At 45.4% G+C, this 26,458-nt stretch overlaps 1 protein-coding gene and 1 long non-coding RNA gene across 4 annotated transcripts; both read right to left on the bottom strand.

Moving 5' to 3' along the window:
* Positions 1–9,293: 9,293 nt before the first annotated feature.
* Positions 9,294–13,685, bottom strand: LOC119362887. 3 transcript variants are annotated; one of them, XR_005173665.1, is made up of 8 exons: positions 13,628–13,685; positions 13,414–13,461; positions 13,056–13,212; positions 12,809–12,962; positions 12,667–12,714; positions 10,815–10,958; positions 10,196–10,289; positions 9,294–9,583 (listed from the first exon to the last, which is right to left on the bottom strand). It is a non-coding gene; the product is annotated as an uncharacterized LOC119362887 (long non-coding RNA). The 3 variants fall into 3 exon arrangements; XR_005173663.1 differs by having other exon boundaries at positions 12,824–12,962; XR_005173664.1 differs by lacking the exon at positions 10,815–10,958 and having other exon boundaries at positions 12,824–12,962.
* A 1,620-nt stretch (positions 13,686–15,305) lies between these two features.
* LOC119367481 (origin of replication complex subunit 6) lies at positions 15,306–17,690 on the bottom strand. Its single transcript, XM_037632979.1, has 10 exons — positions 17,445–17,690; positions 17,313–17,359; positions 17,101–17,205; positions 16,938–17,018; positions 16,683–16,794; positions 16,538–16,600; positions 16,301–16,388; positions 16,088–16,182; positions 15,676–15,769; positions 15,306–15,569 (listed from the first exon to the last, which is right to left on the bottom strand). The coding sequence occupies exons 1-10, from the start codon at positions 17,562–17,564 to the stop codon at positions 15,490–15,492; spliced, it is 885 nt and encodes a 294-aa protein (XP_037488876.1). The 5' UTR covers positions 17,565–17,690; the 3' UTR covers positions 15,306–15,489.
* Positions 17,691–26,458: the final 8,768 nt, after the last annotated feature.

The raw sequence follows: 26,458 nt of genomic DNA, 5'->3' as shown, positions 1-26,458 counted from the left end.
GGTCAGCCCATGTACAGCCCATTGCAGGCTAAAAGCAATAAAATCATAAAGGAGAATTGCCTAGCAGGCCATCTTGGAAGGCAAATAGGCCTGTTAACACGCAGCCACGACCTGATTACGAATGCACATATCGCTACTCTCTCCAAGCCGCCGTTGCGATCGAGACTAATGCCCGCTGGCTGCTGCGATCCGATCTCTCCATTGGGCCGCCATCGAGAAGCGGAGAAGGGAAGGCGGCTCCAGGTAGGCGGGTGTCGATCCATGCACATGTACGCACATGTTGCCGGTTCCCAGCAGACCGGAAGCACGGATGAACATCAACAACACAAGGGAAAAAGTAGTTGATTTTCACATCAAATTAGTTTGTTTCTTTTAAAATCATAGAAGTATGATCATACGGATTTAGAATCAATTATAAATCTTGTACTTGTGCGATCCATTGCATCGCAATCAAGAGCAGCGGAGAAGGGTAGGAGACAATCGCCGGTGAGTGCTTGATACACGGGGATATTGTCGATGAACGGCAACGAAACGAGGAAAAAGATAGTTTATTTTGAGACCTAGATTAGTCCTGGTTTATCATTTCCAAACTAATCATTGTTCTCTTTGTACCACTCTTCTTTGATAGCTTCACCAAAATCGCATGCTTTTGCCGATTCTGATTTTGGGATTGAGTTGAATCAGTGAGGTTCATCTCGCCAATTCCAACAAATGATGAGATTAGGTAATGTATTATTCACCTACATTGCATTACTACAAATTATTAATTCATAAGATTATCTTGTATTTCTAGTGTTGTGAATTTTTTCTGTCAGATGTCAATTTTCTTTCAAGTTTTGTTCATGAGAATGCGATGAATAGATTAGAAAAAGATAAGTTTGCACCATGGCATCTCCATTAGACTAGAACCTAAGATTTTTTTTTACAACATAGCCTTCGCGTATGAGACTTAGTGTGAAACCTCGCCCCCCCCCCCCCATGTCGAAATCCTGGCTCCGTCCCTGGTGTCAGGATAAAGGTCAATGATGATACATGCCATTATTTCCAGACACATAAGGGGTTACGTCAGGGGGACTCCATGTCTCCTGTGTTGTTTAACATAGTAGTGGATATGTTGGCAGCACTTATTGGTCGGGCTAAAGAGAGTGGCCAAGTAGGAGGACTCGTCCCCCACCTTGTAGAGGGGGGCGTCTCTGTTCTACAATATGTGGATGATACTATTATATTCATTGAACACGATCTTGCAAAAGCTAGAAATATGAAGCTTGTTTTATGCCTTTTTGAGCAACTGCCTGGGCTCAAAATCAACTTCAATAAAAGTGAATTGTTCTGCTTTGGGAGAGCCAAAGAAGAACAAGACGATTATAGAAACTTGTTCGGTTGTGAAATGGGATCCTTACCTTTTAGTTATCTAGGGATCCCAATTCATCATCGACGGTTAATGAACAAGGAATGGAAATGTGTTGAAGATAGATTTGAAAAAAGCTAAGCTGCTGGAAGGGCAAGCTAATGTCTTATGAAGGTCGGCTAGTTTTGATAAATTCGGTTTTAACGAGTTTGCCGATGTTCCTCTTATCTTTCTTTGAAGTATCGGTAGGGGTACGGAAAAGACTTGACTTCTATAGATCCCGATTCTTCTGGCAAAGTGATGAGTGACACGTCTCCAACATATCTATAATATTTGATTGTTCCATGCTATTACATTACCCGTTTTGGATGTTTATGGGCTTTACTTTACACTTTTATATCATTTTTGGTACTAACCTACTAACCGGAGGCCCAGCCCGAATTGCTGTTTTTTTGCCTATTTCGGTGTTTCAAAGAAAAGGAATATCAAACGGAGTCCAAACGGAATGAAACCTTCGGGAGTGATCTTTTTGGAACAAACATGATCTAGAGGACTTGGAGTGGAAGTCAAGAAACAACCGAGGCGGCCACGAGGGTGCCCGGTGCGCCCCCTAGGGCTGGGCGTGCGCCCCACCCTCGTGGGCCCCTTGGGCGTCCATCGACCTACTTCTTCCTCCTATATATACCCATGTACCCTGAAAACATCAGAAGCGACCACGAAAAACTATTTCCACCGCCGTAACCTTTTGTATCCGCGAGATCCCATCTTAGAGCCTTCGTCGGCACTCCGTCGGAGGGGGAATCGGTCACGGAGGGCCTCTACATCATCTCCAAGGCCTCTTCGATGAGTTGTGAGTAGTTTACCACAGACCTTCGGGTCCATAGTTATTAGCTAGATGGCTTCTTCTCTCTCTTTGAATCTCAATACAATGTTCTCCTCGATCTTCTTGGAGATCTATTCGATGTAACTCTTTTTGCGGTGTGTTTGTCGAGATCCGATGAATTGTGAGTTTATGATCAAGTTTATCTATGAGAAATATTTGAATCTCCTCTGAATTCTTTTATGTGTGATTAAGTTATCTTTGCAAGTCTCTCCGAATTATCAGTTTGGTTTGGCCTACTAGATTGATCTTTCTTGCAATGGGAGAAGGGCTTAGCTTTGGGTTCAATCTTGCGGTGTCCTTTCCCAGTGATAGCAGGGGCAGCAAGGCACATATTGTATTGTTGCCATCAAGGATAAAAAGATGGGGTTTATATCATATTGCATGAGTTTATCCCTCTACATCATGTCATCTTTTTTAATGCGTTACTCTATTCTTTATGAACTTAATACTCTAGATGCATGCTGGATAGCGGTCGATGTGTGGAGTAATAGTAGTAGATGCAGGCAGGAGTCGGTCTACTTGTCACGGACGTGATGCCTATATACATGATCATGCCTAGATAATCTCATAATTATTCGCTTTTCTATCAATTGCTCGACAGTAATTTGTTCACCCACCGTAATACTTATGCTATCTTGAGAGAAGCCACTAGTGAAACCTATGGCCCCCGGGTCTATCTCTTATCATATAAGCTTTCAATCTATTTTTATTTGCATCTTTACTTTTCCAATCTATATCATAAAATACCAAAAATATATTTATCTTATCATATTATCTCTATCAGATCTCACTTTCGCAAGTGGCCTTGAAGGGATTAACAACCCCTTTATTGCGTTGGTTGTGAATTCTTGTTTGTTTGTGTAGGTGCGTGGGACTTTTGAGGAACCTCCTACTGGATTGATACATTGGTTCTTAAAAACTGAGGGAAATACTTACGCTACTATTGCTGCATCACCCTTTCCTCTTTAAGGAAAACCAACGCAAGCTCAATGAGGCCAAGAAGAACTACAGACTGGCTAGATGGGATATCATGTGTAGACCAAAAGAGCAGGGTGGGTTAGGGATCGAAATTTTAGAGGTAAAGAATAGATGTCTACTTAGCAAATGACTATACAGACTATCTACTGAGACCGAGGGCGTGTGGGTACAAATCTTGCGGAATAAATACCTACACTCTAAGACTTTGGCCCAAGTTAACGCAAGGCCATCGGACTCACCCTTTTACAAGGGTTTAATGAGAACAAGAGTAACTTTCTTTCAACGGGTAAAATTCCTAGTTGGTAATGGTACCACTACTAGATTCTGGGAGGATACCTGGCTAGGGGAGATGCGTTTAGCTTTACAATACCCTTCCTTATTTAATATTGTGCAACGTAAGAAGGATTATGTCGCCACAATATTAAACTCAGTGCCACTTAATATCCAATTTAGGAGATCCCTTGTAGGGGAACATTGGAATGCTTGGCTCCACCTGGTCTGTAGGTTGATGGATGTTCAACTTTCGGACCAGGCAAATACCATTAGTTGGAAGCTAACCATGAATGGAATTTTCTCTGTGAAATCCATGTATTTGAACTTAATTGATTCCGGGCCATTGTCGAGGTCTTTGCACATATGGAAGATTAAAGTTCCGCTTCGCATCAAAATCTTTATGTGGTTCATCCACAAAGGAGTTATTTTGACCAAAGATAATTTGCTGAAAAGGAATTGGGTTGGTAGCTCGAGGTGTTGTTTTTGTGATCAAAATGAATCGAGTAAACACCTCTTTCTCCAGTGTCCACTGGCAAAATTGTTATGGCGATCAATTGATATAGCTTTTAACATTCATCCCCCACGAGCGTAAACACGTTATTTGGGACGTGGCTTAATGGAGTGGACATACAAGTAGCTAAACATATTCGGATAGGGATATGTGCACTTTTCTGGGCTATATGGAATACTAGAAATGATATGATCTTTAATGGGATAACTTCACTAATTTTTTGCAGGTTATCTACAGAGCTATAACTTGGATCCATATGTGGTTGTTACTCACTCATGCAGATTTCAGGGAGCTTTTGGATATTGGATGCAACCGCTGGGAGACGGTTGCACAGGCTATCTTCAGCCGATTTGGATGTCGAGCTAATAATAGACTAGGTGTGTAGGCATCGTAGTCTGTTCTTTATCGCCAAATGTGGCGCGTTATTGCCGGATGTGGCACTTTACAAATTTATTTTTTTCTCTTGGCTCGGTTTATGAGCTTCCTTGGAACCTAAGACCTTGTTATGCTTTTTAATAATATGGCTGCATGCATCGATTGATGCAGAGGCCGGAGGTCAACCTCCTTTTCTAAAAAAATGGCACGTGTGCGGCCGCTCGTCAAATCAAGCGGTGCACACAGCATCCCTGGAGCACGTTCGCTCCGTAGAATTACCATAAGAAATTTAGTATGACTTTCTTTTTGAGAGGGTAAAAGAATCTTATCCCAAAGCACTAGGATTACAGTCCGCTGAGACAAGATCTAGAATAAAAGGAGGTCCTCGTTGTAACCAACAAGCGGTACTGCGAGCCATGCGAGCATAATTATCAAGACAGAGAGAAACTCTATTTTGTGATTGGGCTATCTTAACTGGAACAAACTCACTCTCCAACATGAGCAACTTAATCTCCTATAACAAGTGACCACGAGACGATTTAACAAGGGAGAATTTGACAATAAAGAGAGAGATCCCACCAAGTCGGACTGCACCAAATAGGGAGGTTAGAGCATTGAATTGCCAAGGACATTCCATCTTACATTGTTAGCATTTCCACCTCCAGTGCATCATTGCACAAGACCCTTTGCAGGTAAACTGGAATTCAATTTGTTAGCACTAACTCGTCATAGTGCACATCCTTTGGTTGGTTCGATAACCGAGGGTGGGTTCGATAACCGAGGGTCACTCCTTGGGAAAAAGACACGGAAACCTTCTGCTAACCAAACTAGATCTCAAAGGCCATCATTTCCGCAACATCGACCATGTTGCAATGGTGGTTGTGTTTCCGTAATAGCAATGTATCTCTTGCCATCCCCTGCGGCTTGGTAGAGACAGGAGACACATCTCTGCAATGTCGTACATTGTGATGGGCAACCCTAACACCATCAGTATTGCGATGGACGGCCGCGTTGTTGTATCTATTGCGATGGGAGAACACAACATCGTTGATGTTGGATGGTAGCAGTCTGATCCGACGACTATGTGAGACTGGTATGACGCCAGTGTCCCCAGTGTCCCGAGCGATCATTGCCCAGGATTAATCGGTTAACGCGTAGCGTCAGCCAACTTCTATCGGGTCTAACTCTTCGAATATTCATGTTTTCACAAGTTCATATGCTTTTATGTGGTGTAATAAAACATAATTAACTGGTAGGTCGAATTACGCTTTCCATTTTAAAAAGTGGGGTGTATTTTGGTTGTTCAAATATATGTTTTGAAAAATAATTAATTCAATAATATGTATATAATTGAAAATACATAGTATTGATTACAAGAACTTTATAAATTAAATTAACCGTCAAAGTACGCACTACACTTTCAAATCAATAGTTATGACGGGCTTAGAGCAATTCTAGTAGAGTCTTCATATCGACCGATCGTCATAATAACCATCATTATGATGATTTTGAGTGAAAAGAACACTCTAGCAGAATCGTCATTCCGTCCTGGATTGTGGTAATGCTGAGAGCACGCTCCAAGACGAAGCCTCCATATTCGGCATTGCCCACCATGGTGCCCATAAAAAAACATACAGTCAGTTCGTCCACACACCATCGTGATCTGTTGTCAGTTTCGCGTAGGCTTCAGGCTCACGAGAGAGCGTTGGCTTTCCTACCAGGCGACTTCTGCACATGCCCTAGCACGATTCGTTTTCTAAGTTTGTGCAATGCAGACTTTTTAAAAAGGTGCTAAAAAACTACCCAGACTGCATTTTTCAATCCGACGATGCAAATATCTTGGCAGCGCAGCAAAAAAAGATCCCAATTGCCTCGTCACCATAATAACAGACATTATGACGATTTTGACCGAAAAGAACACTCTACCAAAGTCGCCATTCCGCCTCAATTGCGATAATGTTTGGAGCACACCCAAGACGAGCCCATGAGCCTTCGTATTTGGCATTGTCCACCATGGTGCACATAAGAAAAAAACATACAATCAATTCGTCCACCCCACCATCATGATATGTTGTCAGTTTTGCATAGGCTTCAGGCTCACTGTGAGAGCGTTGGCTTCCCTACCAGGCGACTTTTGCACATGCCCAAGCACGATTCGTTTTCTAAGTTTGCGCAACACATACTTTTTAGAGATAATTACACCTACAGTCCTTGTACTCTTCGGCATGTAACACGATGGTCCTCGAACTCGCAGAGTGCTCCATTACGGTCCTCAAATACGAGAATAGGCTCCAATATGGTCTTGGCTACATCCCACGCTACTCCTCGCAATACCGTGTAAATGTGGGCCTCGCATGTCAGCATATCAGAGAAAAATATAAATAAGGTGGAAAAATTCGAAGCAGAGGTTTCGAACCTGACACGCTGTTGCTAGCTGACAGCCAAGCTAATCATCGATCCAGCCAATTCTTCCTATAAATCAATGATCTAAATCAATGATCAAATTTTCATTTGACGCCATCACCAGGACATGTAGTTAAGCCAGCCCATTAGCGTGGCATACTTGTTTTCATATCTTCAAGCAATTTTCCTGATGTTTATCCTATTTCCATATTATTTTATGTTGTGAAGTTTGTATTATTTCCCCTTTTTCAAATAAACCAATCCAGTTATAGTGCATTTTAAATTTGTATTCTATTTTTATTATTTTGTGCCTTGAAGAGGTATAAACATGAACTTATAAAATTATGTGGATTTAACAAAAAAAATGTAGGAAAATTTATCTATCTTCATTCAGGACCACAAGCACGGACATTTATTGGGTATGCTCACTATATTTTTTAAATACAAAACTATTTAAAATAAATTGACAGCATTTATTTTTAATAATGTTTAGCGTGGTTATATTTTTATCCAATTGTACGCCCAACTAAATTTTTTTATTCTTTCATTTTCAACTACGTTTTTATTTTTCCTTTTTAACTTTCCCATTTTTTAAAAAAGTAAGAAAAACAAAGAATTATTAATACATAATTTATGTATATTATTAATAAAATTGTCAAATAAACATGAAAATGGTAAATAAAATAGAAAGGAAACCGGTAGAATACAAGAGGTACGTTACACACTGATTTATCTAAAGATCTATATCACTAGTAGACACGAATCATTGTCCAGTCTGTTGGTTAGCTCTTCTGTTATCTAGATGTGTGGCTTTAGATCGAATCTTAGTTTGGTAAATAATAAATAAATAAATAATCCCAGTTGCTATTGTATTTTTTAGGATCCGTTCTTCTTTGATGTGCTGACATGCAGAATATTTTTTCCATGTTCCTCTTTGATGTGCTGACATGCAGGACCCACACATGTATCGTATGCTGATGTGGCACAGGGCTGAGCAGCAGGTTGTAGTGGGCGACGTAGCTAGGATCGTATTGGAGCGTATTCTCATATTTGAGGATCATAGTGGAGCACTCCATGAGTTTGAGGACCATCATGTTACACGCTGGAGAGTGCAAGGACTGTAGGTGTAATTATCTCCAATTTTAAAAAGAGTGCTAAAAAAACTACCCAACTTGCATTTTTCAATCCGAGCGATGCAAATATCCTGGCACCGCAATAGAAAAGGTCTCAATTGCCTCGTCGCCATAATAAATGATTCTGGCTGAAAAGAACACTCTAGTAGAGTCATCATTTCGTCTCGACTAGATGACCCGGTTGCGCCAATGGCGCAAGAAGCGAATTAGAAAGAATGTTAGTAGTGAGTAAGTAGGAGATGTACTCTCTCCATTCCTAAATATAATTTCTTTTAGAGATTTCAAATGGACTACAACATACAAATTTATAGACATATTTTAGAGTGAAGATTCACTCATGTTGCTCTGTATGCAATCCCTTGTTGGAATCTCTAAAAAGACTTACATTTGAGAACAGAGGGAGTAGATGACAATGCAATGTGAATTGTATTACAGATAGTAGACTAACTTAGATCGGTTTTCAAGTGAAAAAAAATACAATGTTCAGAAAAGCGAGTAAGTTAGGGCCTGTTCTGATCTCCTCCCACTCTAAACTTCTGAAAAATTCTGACCGAAGCCTGGCCGAACGGAATAGCTTCTCGAAGCTGCACTCCAGGAAGCCACGATGGGCTGCAGTCCATTTTTTTGAAGCGACCGATTCCCCGCTTCACGTATTTGTGAATCGGAAGCTGCAGTTATTTACGGCTGGATTGCCACCGCCAAGAAAAACGGTTCGCTCCTCACCTCCAACTCGCTCGATCCCGCAGGAAACCCCTCGCTCACAACTCCCTTCCCCTCGTTCTCCTCTGCAACCCTAGCGCCGCCGTTCCGGCCACCACGCTCGGCAGCCCCCGTCGCCGGCCAAATCGCCCCCCTGTGACTACAGATCCGGCCGCCCCGGTCTATTTCCCGCCGGATCCCATCTTCGCCGCCGTCCGACGCGCCTGCTGCAAGGAGCTGCGCCCCCATGTCTCAGAGGAGCTACACCCCAACGCCATTGACACCCGAGCGACTCTCCCAAGCTAGGAGCGGCACCAGGATGACCACGCCCAGCTCGTTTCTCTCTTTTTTTGGCATGTTTGCAGTTTAGCCCGAAATGGACTGCTTCCAGCCGGCCCAAGGTGGCAAGAAGTTGGGCTTCACCGCCCCCGTTGGGCTGCCAGCTCACCCAGGTGCTGGGGAGAAGCTGCCTCGCTCCAGAACACTTTGCTTCACTCCACGTGAAGTGAGAAGTGATGCTAGAAGCTGGATATGAGAAGCTTTTGAGAAGCTAGCAAGTCTCCGAACAGGCCCTTAGTGTGGATATGACGACAGATACAATTTATCAAACTTTGCTGATAGCAGTACATGTAGTAGAATGACATAGATCGGTTTACAGAAACACTTATATGGAGGCAGCCTCACAGCTCATTTAGGCATCTTCTTAGTCTGATTGCGGCATTCAAAGGGTGTGAATGTACAAACAGGGTGTCATTGCATTGTCTGATAATGCTTGCATAGTACACTTCCACAGGTACTTAAGCGTGACGCTTCCACTGTTAAACCATTTGGCACAACCCATATAGCTATTACATTCAGAATATCTTTGCTTTCATTGGTCCATATGCCACACTTGTAGAACCAAATATCAGGGGAATCACCAACAAGATAGTTGTTGTTCTCTAGCATGCAATAAGGACTCAGGATGTCTTCCATCAGCACTGGCACATAACAAAACAAAGATGGAACAAAGGAATTACATGTGAGTACAAGACAAGCAAAACTCAAAATTAGCAGCATGGTGACAATGAATTACAGTGGGAAGACCACCAGCAATATACAGAGCTAGCATGATATTAATGCCTCAAGGGATCAGATAATTAATCATTGGCAACAAAAGAACCTACTGCCACTTTATATGGAACAAAAAAATGATTATTATGGTGAGAGCGGAATAACATGAAGTTGTAATGTGCAGCCAACAACTGCAGCTATCTGTATAAGCTACTGCTACTTGACAATCTATATTGACAGAAATATTTGCGAAGTCATTCTAGTCTATCTTAAGTGAAAACATGCTTATAAGGCATCCTTAATTCTCTCTGTTGTTCAGTTTCCTTTTGATGTCACTTTATTCATATGGCAAGTATGGGTTTAATCATCAGTAGACGGAAACTTTGTGTGAATCAAAATACCAAGTTTAGTATGGGAACTATAGTTTCTCCATATGTCATTACTTCAAGACAAAGCATGTTATTCACACCCACTTAGAATCATAATTTCCAGTAAACTTTCCATACAGCAATATCAATAAAAAGGCTTTTGTTCTTTACCTTTGATAGAAGAGGCAACTGGCTGAGGCTGCCCTAGCATGAGGTCAAACTGTCGATTGCAGAGCTGAAGCACTATTGAAAGTAATTACATCACCTGCTCGATGTACAAATAACCATTATATCATATATCATATTTTACGGTTAAAACGGCAAAAAGAGTAGAGAACGGCAAAAGGGAACCACACAATTTAGTCAACAAACTAAGTTTAGAGGCACAAATGTATGATGGAGCGCACTTTGGTCGTGCGCTCCATCATACATTTGGTCCTGCCTATGACTTCTTGAGGCGCAAACGGGTCATCTATCCATTTTACGGTGTGTCCGGATGATTCTGTAGTTGCGCCCTTATGGAAGTCTTCAACACTTAAGAAAAACAAATTAGAATAAATTTGCTATACATACAGGGTTAATCAAATAAAACATTAGGTATGTTTCTCTTAAAAAGCAATATATATTTTAATAGTAGGAACAAAAACTGTTAGCTGAATTGAATATAGAGCTCACTTGTTATAGCTGCAACTGAGTTAACTCAACAGTACAGAACATATAAATACAAAAAAGTGAAGAAAGAATGCATGAATTTTATGTGGATAGGTTTTGGTCGTGCGCTCCATCATACATTTGGTCCTGCCTATGACTTCTTGAGGCGCAAACGGGTCATCTATCCATTTTACGGTGTGTCCGGATGATTTTGTGCGAGAACTCTCAACTTATACCCAGTGTCCTTCTCCAGGTCTTCTATCTCTTGGCGTAAACGATTTTCCTAAGAACAAATCAAAATACTCAGCAGCTATCTAACATATTTAATCCAATTATCAACACCAAAAAAGAAAAGGTAGAGAGACTAAGGCTACCCTCTGAAGATAAGAACTATTTGTAGTTGCGTCCTTATGGAAGTCTTCAGCACTTAAGAAAAACAAATTAGAAGAAATTTGCTATACATACAGGGTTAATCAAATAAAACATTAGGTATGTTTCTCTTAAAAAGCAGTATATGTTTTAATAGTAGGAACCAAAACTGTTAGCTGAATCTACACTACCAAGGAAGCCAAACTATTATCAATACATTGACTTTTTATAGCTGCAACTGAGTTAGCTCAACAGTACAGAACATATATAAATACAAAAAAGTGAAGAAAGAATGGATGAATTTTATAAATTTCCTTGAATCTACACTACCAAGGAAACCAAACTATTATCAATACATTGACTTTTTTTTGAACGGACAATACACTGACTAAGCAATCAAAATGTACTTGTCAACATTTAATCTGTATGTTAAAATAAAGGCATGTGTACTCTTATTTGGATCATAGAAAACCTGCCATGACTACCTGTATGCTATATCCAAAAATGATATCAAAACTACTTTGCAAGCTATTCTGTTTTATTTCTACAAATGTACAGAAGAGGATCAATTACTTTGGTTCTATTAGGTACCAACTTTTTTCTTTCCTTCACATAGAAAAAAACCTAGTCAGCTGAATCATGACCACCTTCAATTTTTTATATGTACACAAGAGCACCCACAAAAATATTTATATTCTCCACAAGAGATAAAAGTACCCGGTTCTGACTTTTATAGTCACCACATTCAGTCACTTGAGTATTTGCCCGTTCGGCTGGTATATAGATACATTAAGAAATACCATGAAGCCACCGGAGGTCCTCTTGAGCTGATCAAGAGGAGTTGCTTATTTTTTGGCATTTGCGAGGTGTTTTTGCCAATCAATACAACTTAATGAGATAAATAAAATGGTATCTGACATAGTGACAGTGAGCAGTCATAACTTAGTCCTTTTGTAGAAGCATTCCAAGCAAATAGACAAATGAATGAATGCAAAGAATAGGAGGGGACCCGACCTTTTAGTCCTAGCTGATCCTATATTCTCAGTGGAAAATAAACCGACCCTTCTTCCTTGTTACCGCAACGCAATCAAATGGGGTTAATAGGTCAAGATAACTACTAAATATTACTTACTCATGGATGTATCTAAGAGAAATCCAAATTGCCTCTAGAACAACCCATAAGGAATAGACGCGAAGGAAAATCCTGGCAATACATGATTAACTAACCATGGCCTAGCAAAAGTAAACTGACCATATTGTATATCTCACTGCTGATCTGTGGCAAGCGACCAACCACGATCATCGAAATTTCAGGCATTTATTTCTATTCACATGCTCCAACTGAATGATTTCAATGAGGATACTGTATAAACAAGATGTGCATCTTATATATTTACTCTTGCAAAATTCTAATGATATACATTAGTGTTATTTTTTTACAACAATAATAGATGATCTCTGCAAAAAAAAAAGGTAAACCACTACAAAGACATTGTTAGATTACTATGGAAGTATCAAGACGACTCAAAAATGCCAAGTCACAGTTGGTACTGGTATCAGTCCAATCCGAGGGAAGAAATAAATTGGAGAAACTTCTCTGTTCTGTACGGAGAATCACAAACCAGAAAATAATGCATCCCCTTCTTATAAAATGACCTGTACTTGCATACCTGCACCAATAGATAATGAACACATGTGAAGTCACTTTTAGAACCGCATAAATGGCTAAAGGCAACAAAAATGAATTAAATTAAGTGGATCTACCGCAGATTCATTTACCATAGGGGCTCATCTCCGCACCAAAAAAGGAGGCAGATGTTCCGTTTTCTGCATCTACAGCCAGTACCAACAAAAGGTGAGATGCATGTTGCACAGAGTAGTAATGCATCAGGCTTCATGAGGCTTCCGTTTTCTGCATCTACAGCCAATACCAACAAAAGGTGAGATCCATATTGCACAGTAGTAATGAATCAGGCCACATGAGGAGGGAATCAACAGGACTAAAAGGTACCATGCGTGATGAGCTCCGGGAATCAGCAGGTCGCCCTAGGGTGGACGGACAGCAGCGCGAGGGCTGGACAGATCCGGCCGTCTCTGCGGCGCATGCTCCTCCTGCCAAGGAGGATGGCCATGGCGCCGTGGACCACCGTTGCGGCTCGAGCTCCTCCCTTCAATCAGTAGAAAGCTAGCACATATTAGTAAGGTCCCCAAACAGATATCACATAATAAAGTGCCAAGAAAATAGACAATTGATTACAACTTTCATCAAACAGAAATATTAGAAAGATCCATCTCACAGAAGAATCATCACACAAAAATATTAGAAATATTGGTTATTGTGAGAGAGAAAGGGCAGAGGCATGTGTCACCTTGCCAAATGGAAGCACACCTTGCTGGTGCACATGACGCACTCAGGTCTGCAATCATGTAAAGATTGTCAGAAAACCAGAGAATCAAGCAGTAAAAATTGAGAGAGAAATACGTCGCGGACTCAGATGTGCAGCCTAGATCGGAGAGGAGGAGTGAGAAGGGAAGGGGAGGAGGAGACAAGCGAAGGGGAGAGGAGGGTCACACGGCTCCTACCTCTCGACGTGCGTGGCTCCAGAGGGTCGCTCGCCTCCGCCCCTTGCGTGCGCTGCCATCGCCATGTCCAGATCAATCGAAGAAACTCGGTTGGCCGCCATCTCCCCAATCCCCCAAGCTTGTGCAGCCTGCACGCGCCTACCGGTCCCTTCCCCTCCATCGGGGTCGCTCTCGATCTGGTCAACGCGCCACTGCTGCCCTCCCACGCGCCTCGGATCCGGCGGGCGCGCCACCGCCTGGTCCTCCTCCTCATGCATCTTCCCCCTCCCTCTCCTCGCTCTCCTCACACCCCGCGACCAGCACGCTGGCGCCGAAGGGGAGAGGAGAGGAGCCGACGGCTTGCGGAGGCAGGAGTGGAGGAGGCGGCAGGGATATTCCTCCCCAGACGCCCCCACACTCCCCTCCTCCTCCTCCCCGTCTCATCCACCCCTCCTCGTCCCGAATCCTGCCGAATCCGAGGCTTGTGGGCGCGGAGGCGAGCTTCTCCGGCGGCAGCGGCAGGAGTGGAGGCAGGGGTCGCGGGGGAGACGCGCGGGCTAGGTCACCGGCATCGGCGGCGAGCTTCTCCGGCGGCGGCGGCAGGAGAGGAGGCGGGGATCGCGGGGGAGACGCGCGGGCCGGAGCTGGCCGGAACCAGCCGGCGCGATGGGGAGAGTGAGGGGTTAGCGAGAGAGAGAGAGGAGGCGACGAGTAGGGGGGGCGAGTGGGACGGTGGCGGCGGCTAGGTCTTCTCCACGGGGGAGGCTGCCTTTTATATGCCTGCGCATGAAATGACTAAAATGCCCATGGCGGGGCACGGAATTTACAGGCGGTGGCACGAGTACTGTTCATGGCGATTTAAAGGCGACGTGGCCACCTTCGTTGTGACTACCTACCCCTTCATCCTTTATAAGTTAGATTGCGGTAATGTTTGTAACACACACAAGACGAGCCCGGGAGCCTCCGTATTTGGCATTGGCCACCATGGTGCCCATAAGAAAAAAAAAACATACAATCAGTTCGTTCATCCACTATCATGATCTGTTGTCAGTTTCGCATAGGCTTCGGGCTCACGAGAGAGCGTTGGCTTCCCTATCAGGCGACTTTTGCACATGCCCTAGCACGATTCGTTTTCTAAGTTTGCGCAACGCACACTTTTTAAGAAAGTGCTAAACAAACTACCCAGCCTGCATTATTCAATCCGGGCGATGCAAATATCTTGGCAGCACGGCGGAAAAGGCCCCAATCGCCTCGTCGCCGAGCACTACAGAGCACCTGGCGTCAGGTAGCACCAAAGAGACGTGAGTGGCCACCGGTGACGGCGTGAAAAGGGACGATCCAAGCGTCCGAAAACGGCTGAAAACTATCCGAGTGCCCTACAAAATCGCAAACCCAACCACCCGAAAATGCAGCCTGTAGGTAGTGGATGCACTTCGTTGATAGCCGTTTGGTTCTACGTATATATCTAGCACACACTTCTCTATGCAGAAGGCAAGGCAGAAATATCCTCCCAGTTGGAGATGAAATGGTCGTCTAGTGCGCGAGCACTCGGACCTGCGCCGCGTACCTAACGCAGCGCAAATATCACAGCGGAACTGGAGGCCCGACGAGCCGGTGGTTGGTGACGGCATGTAAACGGGCGACTGTCAAGAGATTCCTACTACCCCGTGCACACAATTAAACAAGCATGCCACCACCGTTCACAGAAGAGTATCCCCCTGATTGTATAACACTTTGTACCATGTCAGCGCCTTACAAAACATATCAAAAACGACGAGGGACGGAGCCAGAAGTGCCCTTTCTGCATCAAGGACCAGTAGGTTCTACTAGTATGATTGTCTCAGGCTTTCAGCTATTCCATTCCTGAGAGGTCTCGGGTTAATTTAGTTAGCCGGTGGGGGTACTTCCAAGGGCAGTTTCTTCTTGAAGTTCAGCTGGGCTTGCTTCCTGGGCTTCGTAGGGTCTAAGACAAACCAGAGAGGTGGTTTTAGCTGATGGGCAGTGTGTGGAGAAGTGGACTAGACAGGGATGTAATGTAAGCAATTGCGAAGTACAAGTACTATACCAACCTGGTTTGGTTTGCTTGTTGGTGGAGATAACTGAAGACTTCCACTGATTGTATGCTTGTTTTTCCATCTTCTTGTGCCTTTTGTGAGTTGGTAGCTGAAATTGCAAGAATCAGGCAGCAGCCACAACAAGGATATAAACAAATGCACAGAATATCAAAGCTGCAACCTATGAGGACAAAAACCAGTGTCAACATGTCTGGCAAAGAGAAGCTAGTATAACAATTACTAGCTGGGAGCATATGCTGGATGTTATGTACTAGATGCATTTCAACTCACTTCATTAGTGCCTTGTGGTTTTAGTTCAAATTTAGAACTCAGGGAGTACCAAACTATTATGGCTTTATGTCATGAATTTCAGAAGTAGCCATTAGAGTAATACTGGAAAGGTAAGGGACATTAAGCAGGTTCATACATCTAGCTCGTCATCATTGTCATCCCCGGATGATTCATCAGAATGGTCGCTGTCATCCTCATGTTTCCTTTTGCTAGGCAAAACATCCAGCAGTTCTGCATCAACAATTGCAAAATACAAGCTATTAGAAAAAATGGCACTCACCCAATCCACAAACTTTAGCATGTCATGTATGAAGAATGATTGCATCAATATTAGAGCGTGCGCAGATACCTCTATTCCCTTTGATAGAGGTTGGATCCTTCTTCTCCTTGGCTATCCCAAAAACATCAAAACAAAGGTCTCCCATAGATGTCGAAACCTGCAGCCAGCACAAATAAGAGTCAAAACAGGATAATATGTAGCTCCAATCTAAACATGTTTGTGATGACAAACTTAGCAGACACTAGCACATATGAGATGAGGGAATTGACCACTGTATGCAAAGATATGACAATTCAAGTCCATTACCGTTGTAAATTCAGAGCTAGATGTACCACACAGGTCAATTAGCTTCAGTTTGTCAACTTTGAGCTGCAGGGAAATTGAGGAAAGGTTCAGTGCTACAAGAAGCAAATCATTTATGCCTCTCCAACAAGCATGATTATGGTGTCACCTTATGCCTCTTTGCACATAAATAGAATGCTGCTGCAGTAAACACTGGCCGACCAAAGTCCGTGCTTGAGCGTCGAGAAGGAGGCAATGCAGCCAGGAAACGTTCTTTGTACCTGAAACATACAATGTCACCATCAGTATATCATTCAAGGCTTCGGGCATCAAGGTCTTTGCATTCCAGGCCAATTGCAGATTCAGACATTTACATCAAGTTAGCCTTGCAGCACAACAGAACTACCGAAGGGAGCAGACTTACAGCGCCAATCCCTTCTGCACAAAAGGTATCAACCTGACACAGCCAAACTGGATGCCCAATTCACGCACATCCAATGTCGTCCTACAAGAAGAAATCGCTCAACTCATCAAGGCCCGTCACTTGCGCGTATCAATGAGTGGAACAGGAGTGGAAAGTGGCATACTTGACGCCAAGCCCATTCTGCAGCGCGTTGAATGATCTGATGTATGCCTTCTCCGACATCCCGCTCATCCGCACCGCCTCTGACCGATCAAATATCACCTGAAACCTGGACAATCACAGACAGAGCAAACGGATCAGCAATGGCTTTAACCAGCCAACAGAATCCTCGAAATGGGAAATTCGTCGAGCACTTAGAGAGCAAGCCGAACTCACTTGGTCGCGGCGATCTCGAGGCAGATGATGGCCTTGCACACCTCCCCCTGCGCGAAACCGGCATCAGAGACACGCACACCAGAGAGATCGAGGGAGGGGGAGCGAGTGAAGGAGCGGGTGCGGGATGCTTACGATGCCGAGGACGGAGGAGTCGAAGTTGATGTCGCAGAGGCGGCGGAGCTCGGCGGCCTTGCGCACGACGGGGCGGGACCCGGAGAGGCCGAGGCGGGCGGCGATCGCCGACATGTCCATGGCGCCGCCGGCGGCGCTAGGTTGGTGGCTGGAATTGGCGCGAAGCGGGAGCGGGGACGGGAGGGGAAGGCGGTTTCGGCATTGGAGGGAAGAAATAGTGGGCGATCTGGTCGGTTTTCGGATTGTTTTGGCGGGGAAGGGAGATGACGCGCGCTGGGAAGATGCTATTTTTCGCGCCTATGCCCTTCGGAGTCGCGGCTTCGGGGGGCAATGGGTGTGTGGGTGGGCTTGGTTGCTGGGTTGGGTTAGGCTCGGGTGGGCTTGTGAGCGATCTGCCTAGATGATGAGTGGATCTGCTAGTTTTCAAGGAAAATAGTAAGGCCCAAAGAAATATAGAAGAGAAAAATTAGAAAAAACATTTTATAAAGGGCCATCCTGCGTGTCGGCCGGTGGATCTTAAAGAACCGTCGCCTCAACAGCCGTTAGATCTGAAATCATCCAACGCCCAACACCGTCCGCATAATTGCAAAAGGATAGTCATACATAACCCTTTTGCAACATAGGTGATGTTGCATTTTTTCCATCTTTGCTCTTTTCAACATGGGTGTTGTTGCGAAAGGAAAATTTTGCAACAAATATGATGTTACATATTTTTTCTTAACTTTTTTTTTGCAACATGGGTGCATTACAGAAGGCAATTTTGTAACACGCGTGATGTTGCGGAAAAAATACAGGAACAGGCATGCAAAGACACAAGTCGCACGGAGGAGGTGACAAACACTCATGTGCGGTCCATCAACTGGAACGAAGTGTTTCCCTTTTATAAAGCGGTCCCATAAGTAATAATGAAGGGCGTGTCCATTCTTCAAAGACCGGAAAAAAATATCCAAGTCAATAATCATACATTAAGTCTTTGTCTAACAATCAATATTTTTGGAGTTATTTTTTTTCTATTGAGAAATATTTCCAGAGTTATGTATAGCTATGGACCGCAGACCATCTGACGAGGCATAGAAGGCTCAATTGCGGCCCTCTATGCGACCATATGTTATTTTCATTTCGTTTTCCCCTCCAGATTTAGCTATTTTTTACCCCTAAAAAAATCTGCTTTTTTCAATGAAGATAGTAAGGCCCAAAGAAATAGATAAGAGATAACTATCTTACATTTTGTAAAGTGATTCCATAAATAATAAAGGGGGTGTCCATTCTATCCAAGTTGATAATACTTTTTTTAGAATATATCTAAGTCAATGATCATGTACATTAAGTCTTTATCTAACAATCAATATTTTCAAAGTTATGTAGGGCTTTGGATTGTGGACCATCTGGCGAAGCACAAAAGTCCCAATTGTGGCCCTCCATGCAACTACATGTGTCATCTGCATTTCGCTTTTCCCTTCTGGATTTAGATAGATTGAAGATTGACCACCCCCTCCCTTCTCCCCCGGTTTTTATCCATCCTCGTGAAAGGGTTTCGATGACATCGAATCGTGGTGGTATGACTTTGTGCAAGGTAGTCGATGTCGCTGTAAGGGCACGACATCGCTTGCAATGCCTATGGCTTGGGAAAATGGAATAAATGCAATGCGGGAGTCATGAATATTAAGTATGCTACACCGGCCATTGCCTTCGCACTAATTCGTGGCAAGGCTAGTAATTGGGTGAATGCAGGAGCCAAAGACTTGTGTAATAATATGCCGAAAGAATAGACTTTGTTCTCACAGGGCGGCCCTCAAACATGTAATTTTATTGAAGACTTTCTTTTAAATAAATGTGGCAAATATCTTACCGTTTAAAAAAAAGTTTAGCATGTGCATGGCCATTGCAGCAACAAAGGTTGCACAAAAATGTTTGTCTAGCTGAATACTCTATCACATTTTGATGTACTAGAACAATGCACGTGCGTTGCAACGGGATATAAATATTCTATAGTACGTTAGCTTGTGATTTACCTGTCAATAATAACACAATTGTGTAAATAAATGTTCATCAAATTCTGACCGTAAATTACCTTATATTCTGACCGTAAAAAAACATCAATTTTCAATACAAATGTCATGGGCCCTGCTATATGTCCAATCATCACGAAGCTTCAACAAATCGGAGCGAGCTGTGATTGTGAGACAGGCATGACAGGGAGGCAATGAAGCACATTGGCAGTGCCCAGCGGGTAGGAACCTGAGGCCTTGTACAATGGGAGGTGTTTAGAGAAATAAATCAGGCTTTTCTTAAGCATCGGTGCTTATTTGTACATGATAGACGCTTAACTAAGAAATAGGCACCGATGTTTCAGAAAAACCCGGTTTATTTTCCTAAGCATCTCTCTAAGCACCTCCCATTATACAAGGCCTAACGGGGCCGAGGAGACCAGCATGGCGGCATGGCGATGGCTCCGAAGGCGCTATGTGGGGCACGAGGGAGCTGGCCCAACCGTTGTATAGGCCTCGACCGCGGAGAACTCTCCTTGTACGTAGCACGATCATTGGAGGCAATTGGGAGGCGAATATAGCTCCGAGTACAAGTTTGCGTGTGAATGTTGAACGTGACATATCTTGTACTGCTATTCTTATCTTCTCTAGCCTTGTATAGCTAACTCCTAGAGATATGATAGGATTAGTTACCTTGTCACGCAAGACATCCTGTGTATGTATTGTAACCTACTCCATGGAATACAATGAGTTGCATCCTATACCTTTCTACATGGTATCAGTTTACCCTACGATCCTAATCGCTTTCGCCCCCGAGCCGCCGCTGCCGCCGCATCTCCCTGTAGCCGCCTCCACGCCACCTCAAACCCTAGGCCGCCGCCGCATCTCCTGCAGCCGCCGCCACCGCAACTCACCCAACCCCGCCGCTGCCGCTTCTCTCCCGTAGCAGCCGCACCCCTCCCTAACCCTAAACCCGCCGCTGCTTCTCCTCGCAACCGCCACCCTCTCTTCCCCTCCCACGCAGCCGCTTTCCGCCGCTGCCATCTTCTACCTCTACCCCCTCCAAAAACCCTAACCCCGCCATGCCTCGCTCCAAGGCCGACCCCTCTGACGCCGGCTCCTTTGCCGGTGCCATGTTCACCTCAGATCGTCTCAACGAGCTCCACATCAAGGATCATGTGCCCGTCACCCTCGACCTCGACTCGCCGTCCTACAACGCATGGCGCACCTACTTCGCGCTCTTGCTCCGCTCCTACCGTCTCATCGAGCACGTCGATGGGAGCGTGGACCTCCGCGACATGAAGGACAACGACGAGTGGCTTGCCGTGGACGCTTGCATCGTCAAGTGGCTCTTCCTCACCATCTCTCTGGGCCTCTTCAACATGGTGAACGCCTGTGACCCCTCGGCGTACGCCATGTGGACACGGCTGTGCGATCTCTTCCTCGACAATCAGCTCCAACGCTGTGTCTTCCTCCAAGGTGAATTCTTCACTATGCAGCAAAACGATCTTTCGATCGATGAGTACTGCACGCGGCTGAAGGTTCTCGCCGACGAGCTGCGTGACATCGGCATGAACATCGACGACTCCGTCCTCCTCACCAACCTCCTTCGGGGCCTCCACCCCGACCTCGTCCAGTCCGCCGCCAACCTCTCCCTCGTCACCCCGACGTACGCGAAGGCGGTCACGTACCTTCGCATGAAGGGGAAGCGCCTCCGCCACTCCGCCCGGCAGGCCACTCACGCCGCTCTTCACGCTGGCATCGCCGCGGGCCACGGCACTTCCCCAACTTAGCCGGGGACGCGCGCCTCCGCTCCTGCCCCGCCACTCGCGCATGCGCCCTCCGGCGGCCGCAAGCAGAAGGGTCTCGGAGGCCGGGGCCGCAACTCCAACACGACGCCGTGCCCCCCAGCGCCCGCAGCGGCTGCTCCTCCTCCGCCTTGGCTCTCGGAGTATAACCCATGGACAGGTGTGGTGCATGCCTACTCTATGCTCGTCCCCCGCCCACCGGCTCCGGGTATTCTCGGGCCACGGCCGAGTCCTCCTCAAGCGCTGCTGAACACGCTGGTTCCCGCCGCGTACGACACTGCTGCGGCCTACGATGGCCCGTCGGCCTATGGTGGTCCCTCGGCGTACGGCGGTTCGCCGGACTATGGTGCATATGACGGCGCCCCTCCGGTCTATGACCCGGCGCTCCTCTCCGCCCTTCATGTTGCACCCTCGCCGAGCACCTATAACGGAGGCGGCGATTGGTACATGGACACCGGCGCTGCCGCTCACATGGCCTCTAACCCCCGGTATCTTATCTCGTGCCGCCCCGTATCCCTTCTCCTCCCGCATCATGGTTGGTGATGGAAGCTCTCTTCCCATCACCCATCATGGTTCATCCACCCTTCTGTTCCCCTCTTCTTCTTTAACTCTCAATAATGTGCTCGTTTCACCATCCTTAATTAAAAACCTTTGTTCTGTTCATACTCTTACTCATGAAAATCCTGTCACTGTTGAGTTTGACGCTCTCGGTTTTTCTGTTAAGGATGCTCGCTCCCGGAGGGTTCTGCACCGATGTGATTCTCCCGATGATCTCTACCCATGCGGTGCTTCTACACGCAGTGGCCCGGTTGCACTTCATGCCGTTGTCTCACTTTGGCACGCTCGTCTCGGTCATCCGGTGCCGACGCTCTTCATAAAATTTTGAGCACTTTTCCCTTTTCATGTAATAAATCAGCGGCTCACACTTGTCATGCTTGCCGCATAGGAAAACACGTTTGTCTACCGTTTTCTTCATCTTCATCAATTACTACTATTCCCTTTGATGTTATTCATTGTGATGTTTGGACATTCCCAGTGCCTAGCAATTCGGGTTTATCATATTACCTTGTGATTTTAGATGATTGTTCACACTTCACTTGGACTTTTCCGTTACGCCAAAAACCCGACGTCGCCTCCACCCTCCACTCATTTTATTCCTACGTCAACACCCACTTTCATCGCACCATTGCTCATCTTCAAACCGATAACGGAAAAGAATTGGATAACCTCGCCATTCGACATCTTCTATCTACTCATGGCACCATATTTCGCTTAACTTGTCCATACACCTCCCAACAAAACGGCCGTGCCGAACGTGTTCTCCGCACCATCAATGAGAGTGTCTGTGCTTTGCTATTTCATGCACACATGCCGCCTCGCTTTTGGCCCGATGCTCTCGCCACCGCCACTCTCCTTCTCAACATCCGGCCTTGCAAACCACGCTGGAACTATACCCCTCACCATCTTCTGTTCGGGTCTCCTACATCCTATGATGATCTTCACGTCTTTGGTTGCTTGTGTTATCCCAATATCACCGCTACCGCGCCCCACAAGCTTGCACCACGCTCTCTCGCTTGTGTTTTTCTTGGCTATCAACCCAACACCAAAGGATTTAGCTGCTTCGACCCGGTCTCTCATCGAGTGCTTGTCTCGCGGCATGTTTACTTTGATGAAGTTGTTTTTCCCTTTGAGCAGGTTTCATTGACATCAGCTCCGCCCTCGGACGCTCCCACCCGACGGTCTCGGGGAGCCCTTGCGCTTCCCTCGCCGTGCCCGCCTTCTTCTTTGGCGGGCCCTTCAAGCGTATTGGCGGGGCCCCTCTCACCGGCTCAGGAGGAGCCGGCCTCACCTCGGCAGGCGTCGGCTGGGCCATCGGCCGCGCCTTGGCCATGCACGTTGCGGCCTCACCTACTGCGACGTCCTCCCTGCCACCCGCGGCTCTGCCCGCGGCCCTGTCGCCGTCGCCGTCGCGGCTATGTCCGCGGCCCTGTCGTCGTCGCTGGTACGGCCACCCGCAGCTTCGCCCGCGGCTCTATCGCCGTCGCCGGTGCTGCCACCCGCGGCCTCGCCCGCGGTTTTGTCGCTGCTACCTGCGGCTTCGCCGCCCTCGTCACCCGTGGCCTCGGCTGCGGTCACGCCGTCGTCATCGGCGGTCTCGTCTCCGGCCTCACTCGCCGCCTCGTCACCGGCTATCACCGTGGCCCCGCCTTCTGTAGGACCGAAAATATGTCTAGAGGGGGGGTGATTAGACTACCTGACCAAATAAAAATCTAGCCTTTTCCCAATTTTAGTTCTTGGCAGATTTTAGCAACTTAGCACAAGTCAAGCAATCAACCTACACATGCAATTCTAAGAGTATAGTAGCGGAATGTAAAACAATTGCATATGAAGGTAAAGGGGAGGAGTTTCAGAAGGCAAACGCAATTGGAGACATGGATGTTTTTGTCGTGGTTCCGATAGGTGGTGCTATCTTACATCCACGTTGATGGAGACTTCAACCCACGAAGGGTAACGACTGCGCGAGTCCATGGAGGGCTCCACCCACGAAGGGTCCACGAAGAAGCAACCTTGTCTATCCCACAATGGCCATCGCCCACGAAGGACTTGCCTCACTAGGGTAGATCTTCACGAAGTAGGCGATCTCCTTGCCCTTACAAACTCCTTCGTTCAACTCCACAATCTTGTCGGAGGCTCCCAAGTGACACCTAGCCAATCTAGGAGACACCACTCTCCAAGAAGTAACAAATGGTGTGTTGATGATGAACTCCTTGCTCTTGTGCTTCAAATGATAGTCTCCCCAACACTCAACTCTCTCTCACAGGATTTGGATTTGGTGGAAAGAAGATTTGAGTGGAAAGCAACTTGGGGAAGGCTAGATATCAAGATTCATATGGTAGGAATGGAATATCTTGACCTTAACACAAGTGTAGGTGGTTCACTCTCAAAAAATGTATGTTGGAAGTGTAGGCATGTTCTGATGGCTCTCTCCACGAATGAAGAGTGGGTGGAGGGGTATATATAGCCTCCACACAAAATCTAACCGTTACAAACAACTTACCAATCTTGGTGGGACCGAATCCTGAAACTCGGTCGGACCGACTTAGCAAATAATGTGACCGTTAGGATTTTCGGTGGGACCGACATGTCAACTCGGTGGGACCGATATGGTTAGGGTTAGGGCATAAGTAATCTCGGTGAGACCGATTACACAAACTCGATGGGACCTATTTTGGTAATAAGCTAACCATAGAGTTGGTCAGGCAAACTCGGTGGGACCGATTCGCTCATCTCGATGAGACCGAAACGTTATGAAAGGGAAACAGATAGTTTGCATTGCAATCTCGGTGGGACCGATCGCTCATCTCGGTTGGACCGAAACGTTACGAAGGGAAACAGAGAGATTACAATCCCATCTCGGTGAGACCGAGATCCCCATTGATGAGACCGAAAAGACTAGGGTTTGTGGCAGTGGCTATGACATCTGAACTCGGTGGCGCTGGATAGAAAGAATCGGTGGGGCCGAGTTTGACTTTTGGTTTGGGTCATATGTGGATATGAGAAGGTAGTTGAGGGCTTTGGAGCATATCACTAAGCATTTTGAGCAAGAGCCTCATTAAGCAACACCTCATCCCTTCTTGATAGTATTGGCTTTTCCTATAGACTCAATGTGATCTTGGATCACTAAAATAGAAAATGTAGAGTCTTGAGCTTTGAGCTTGAGCCAATCCTTTTGTCCTTAGCATTTTGAGGGATCCACTTTTCTCATCCATGCCATACCAATCATTGAGCTTTCCCGAAATACTTATCTCGAAATAGCATTAGCTCAATGAGCTATATGTTGTTAGGAATTACCAAAAACACCCAGGGATAGTTGCACTTTCAATCTCCCCTTTTTTGGTAATTGATGACATCATATAGATCAAAGCTTCGAGAAATGATAATAAGATTGAAAAACATTGTCGCTTTGAGAAGTATGTGAAAAGCAAGAAATCCCCTAAATTTGTGCATTATTTAAAATTTGCTCTGGACTGCAAATGCACAATGAGTTAGGATCATGGGTTACTCTTGCATGTCACATACATATTGGTGGAGCACTCAAAATGATAATAATTAAACACATGCACTCATCACCAAGCAAAGTGAATGATCATATGAGAATATAAGATATAATATCATCCAACAAGCATTAATGTAGCATAGCATATGATCAAACACATGATCATCCAAGTAACTCACAAAAGGCATAAAGTATCAAGCAGACACAGAAATAACGAAGTTCAACCACCAAAAAGACAAGATAGATGAAAAGCAACACTCTCTCTCGAAGCCTATGATCTATACATTTTTCTCCCCTTTGGCAACAAGTTACCAAAAAGTTCACAAAAAATGCATAGTGCTGAATGACTGTCAGGCTTGGTCTTCATGTGATGGTATAGAAATGGCTCAAAGGACGAAAGCTTCTGTTGATGTAGCTAGAGCTGGTGGAGTGGCTGCTGGAGCTGGTGGCACTAAAGCTGTAGCTGGTGCAGATGATGTAGCTCTAGTGTCTGGAACAGGCACTGCAACAGATCTCTGTCCTCTGGGCACTCTAGCAAAAGCATATGTGGTAGACTTGTCCTTCTTCTCCTCCACATCCTCCTGAAGTTGCTCAACTGCCGTTTGGATCTCAGTAACTTTGACATCAAGAGCATAAAATTTCTGCTATATGATTCTCTCCAAACTCTCCTGGTTTTGAGTCAGGGTGGCCAAGCCCTTCTCAATCCTCAAGGTGGAGGCAATCAAGTAGCCAAGCTGATCTTGCTTGCTCTTCAGGAAAGTTTGAGATGCCTCTTCAGCAGTTGGCATCTTTGCAGCTTTCTCAGCCCTTGCTTTCTCTTTCTTGTCTTGTGCTTGCACAGATGATGGTTCATTTTCATCCATCACAATGGTGTTGTCCTCAAAATCAGGGTAGATGGTGTTGGAAATATGCCCTAGAGGCAATAATAAAAGGGTTATTATTATATTTCCTTGTTCATGATAATTGTCTATTATTCATGCTATAATTGTGTTATCCGGAAATCGTAATACATGTGTGAATATATAGACCACAACACGTCCCTAGTGAGCCTCTAGTTGACTAGCTCGTTGATCAACAGATAGTCATGGTTTCCTGACTATGGACATTGGATGTCATTGATAATGGGGTCACATCATTAGGAGAATGATGTGATGGACGAGA

The sequence above is a fragment of the Triticum dicoccoides genome, chromosome 2B, assembly GCF_002162155.2.
Source record: "Triticum dicoccoides isolate Atlit2015 ecotype Zavitan chromosome 2B, WEW_v2.0, whole genome shotgun sequence".
In the NCBI taxonomy this organism is placed as follows: Eukaryota; Viridiplantae; Streptophyta; class Magnoliopsida; order Poales; family Poaceae; genus Triticum; species Triticum dicoccoides.
This window is presented reverse-complemented; position numbering and strand designations above follow the sequence as displayed.

Coding starts and splice junctions, on each gene's coding strand:
- LOC119367481 (XM_037632979.1), bottom strand. CDS start 17,564: ATGGACATGTCGGCGATCGCCGCCCGCCTCGGCCTCTCCGGGTCCCGC. Junction 17,360..17,444: donor ACTCCTCCGTCCTCGGCATC/GTAAGCATCCCG, acceptor GGTTTCGCGCAG/GGGGAGGTGTGCAAGGCCAT. Junction 16,601..16,682: donor TATGTGCAAAGAGGCATAAG/GTGACACCATAA, acceptor ATTTCCCTGCAG/CTCAAAGTTGACAAACTGAA.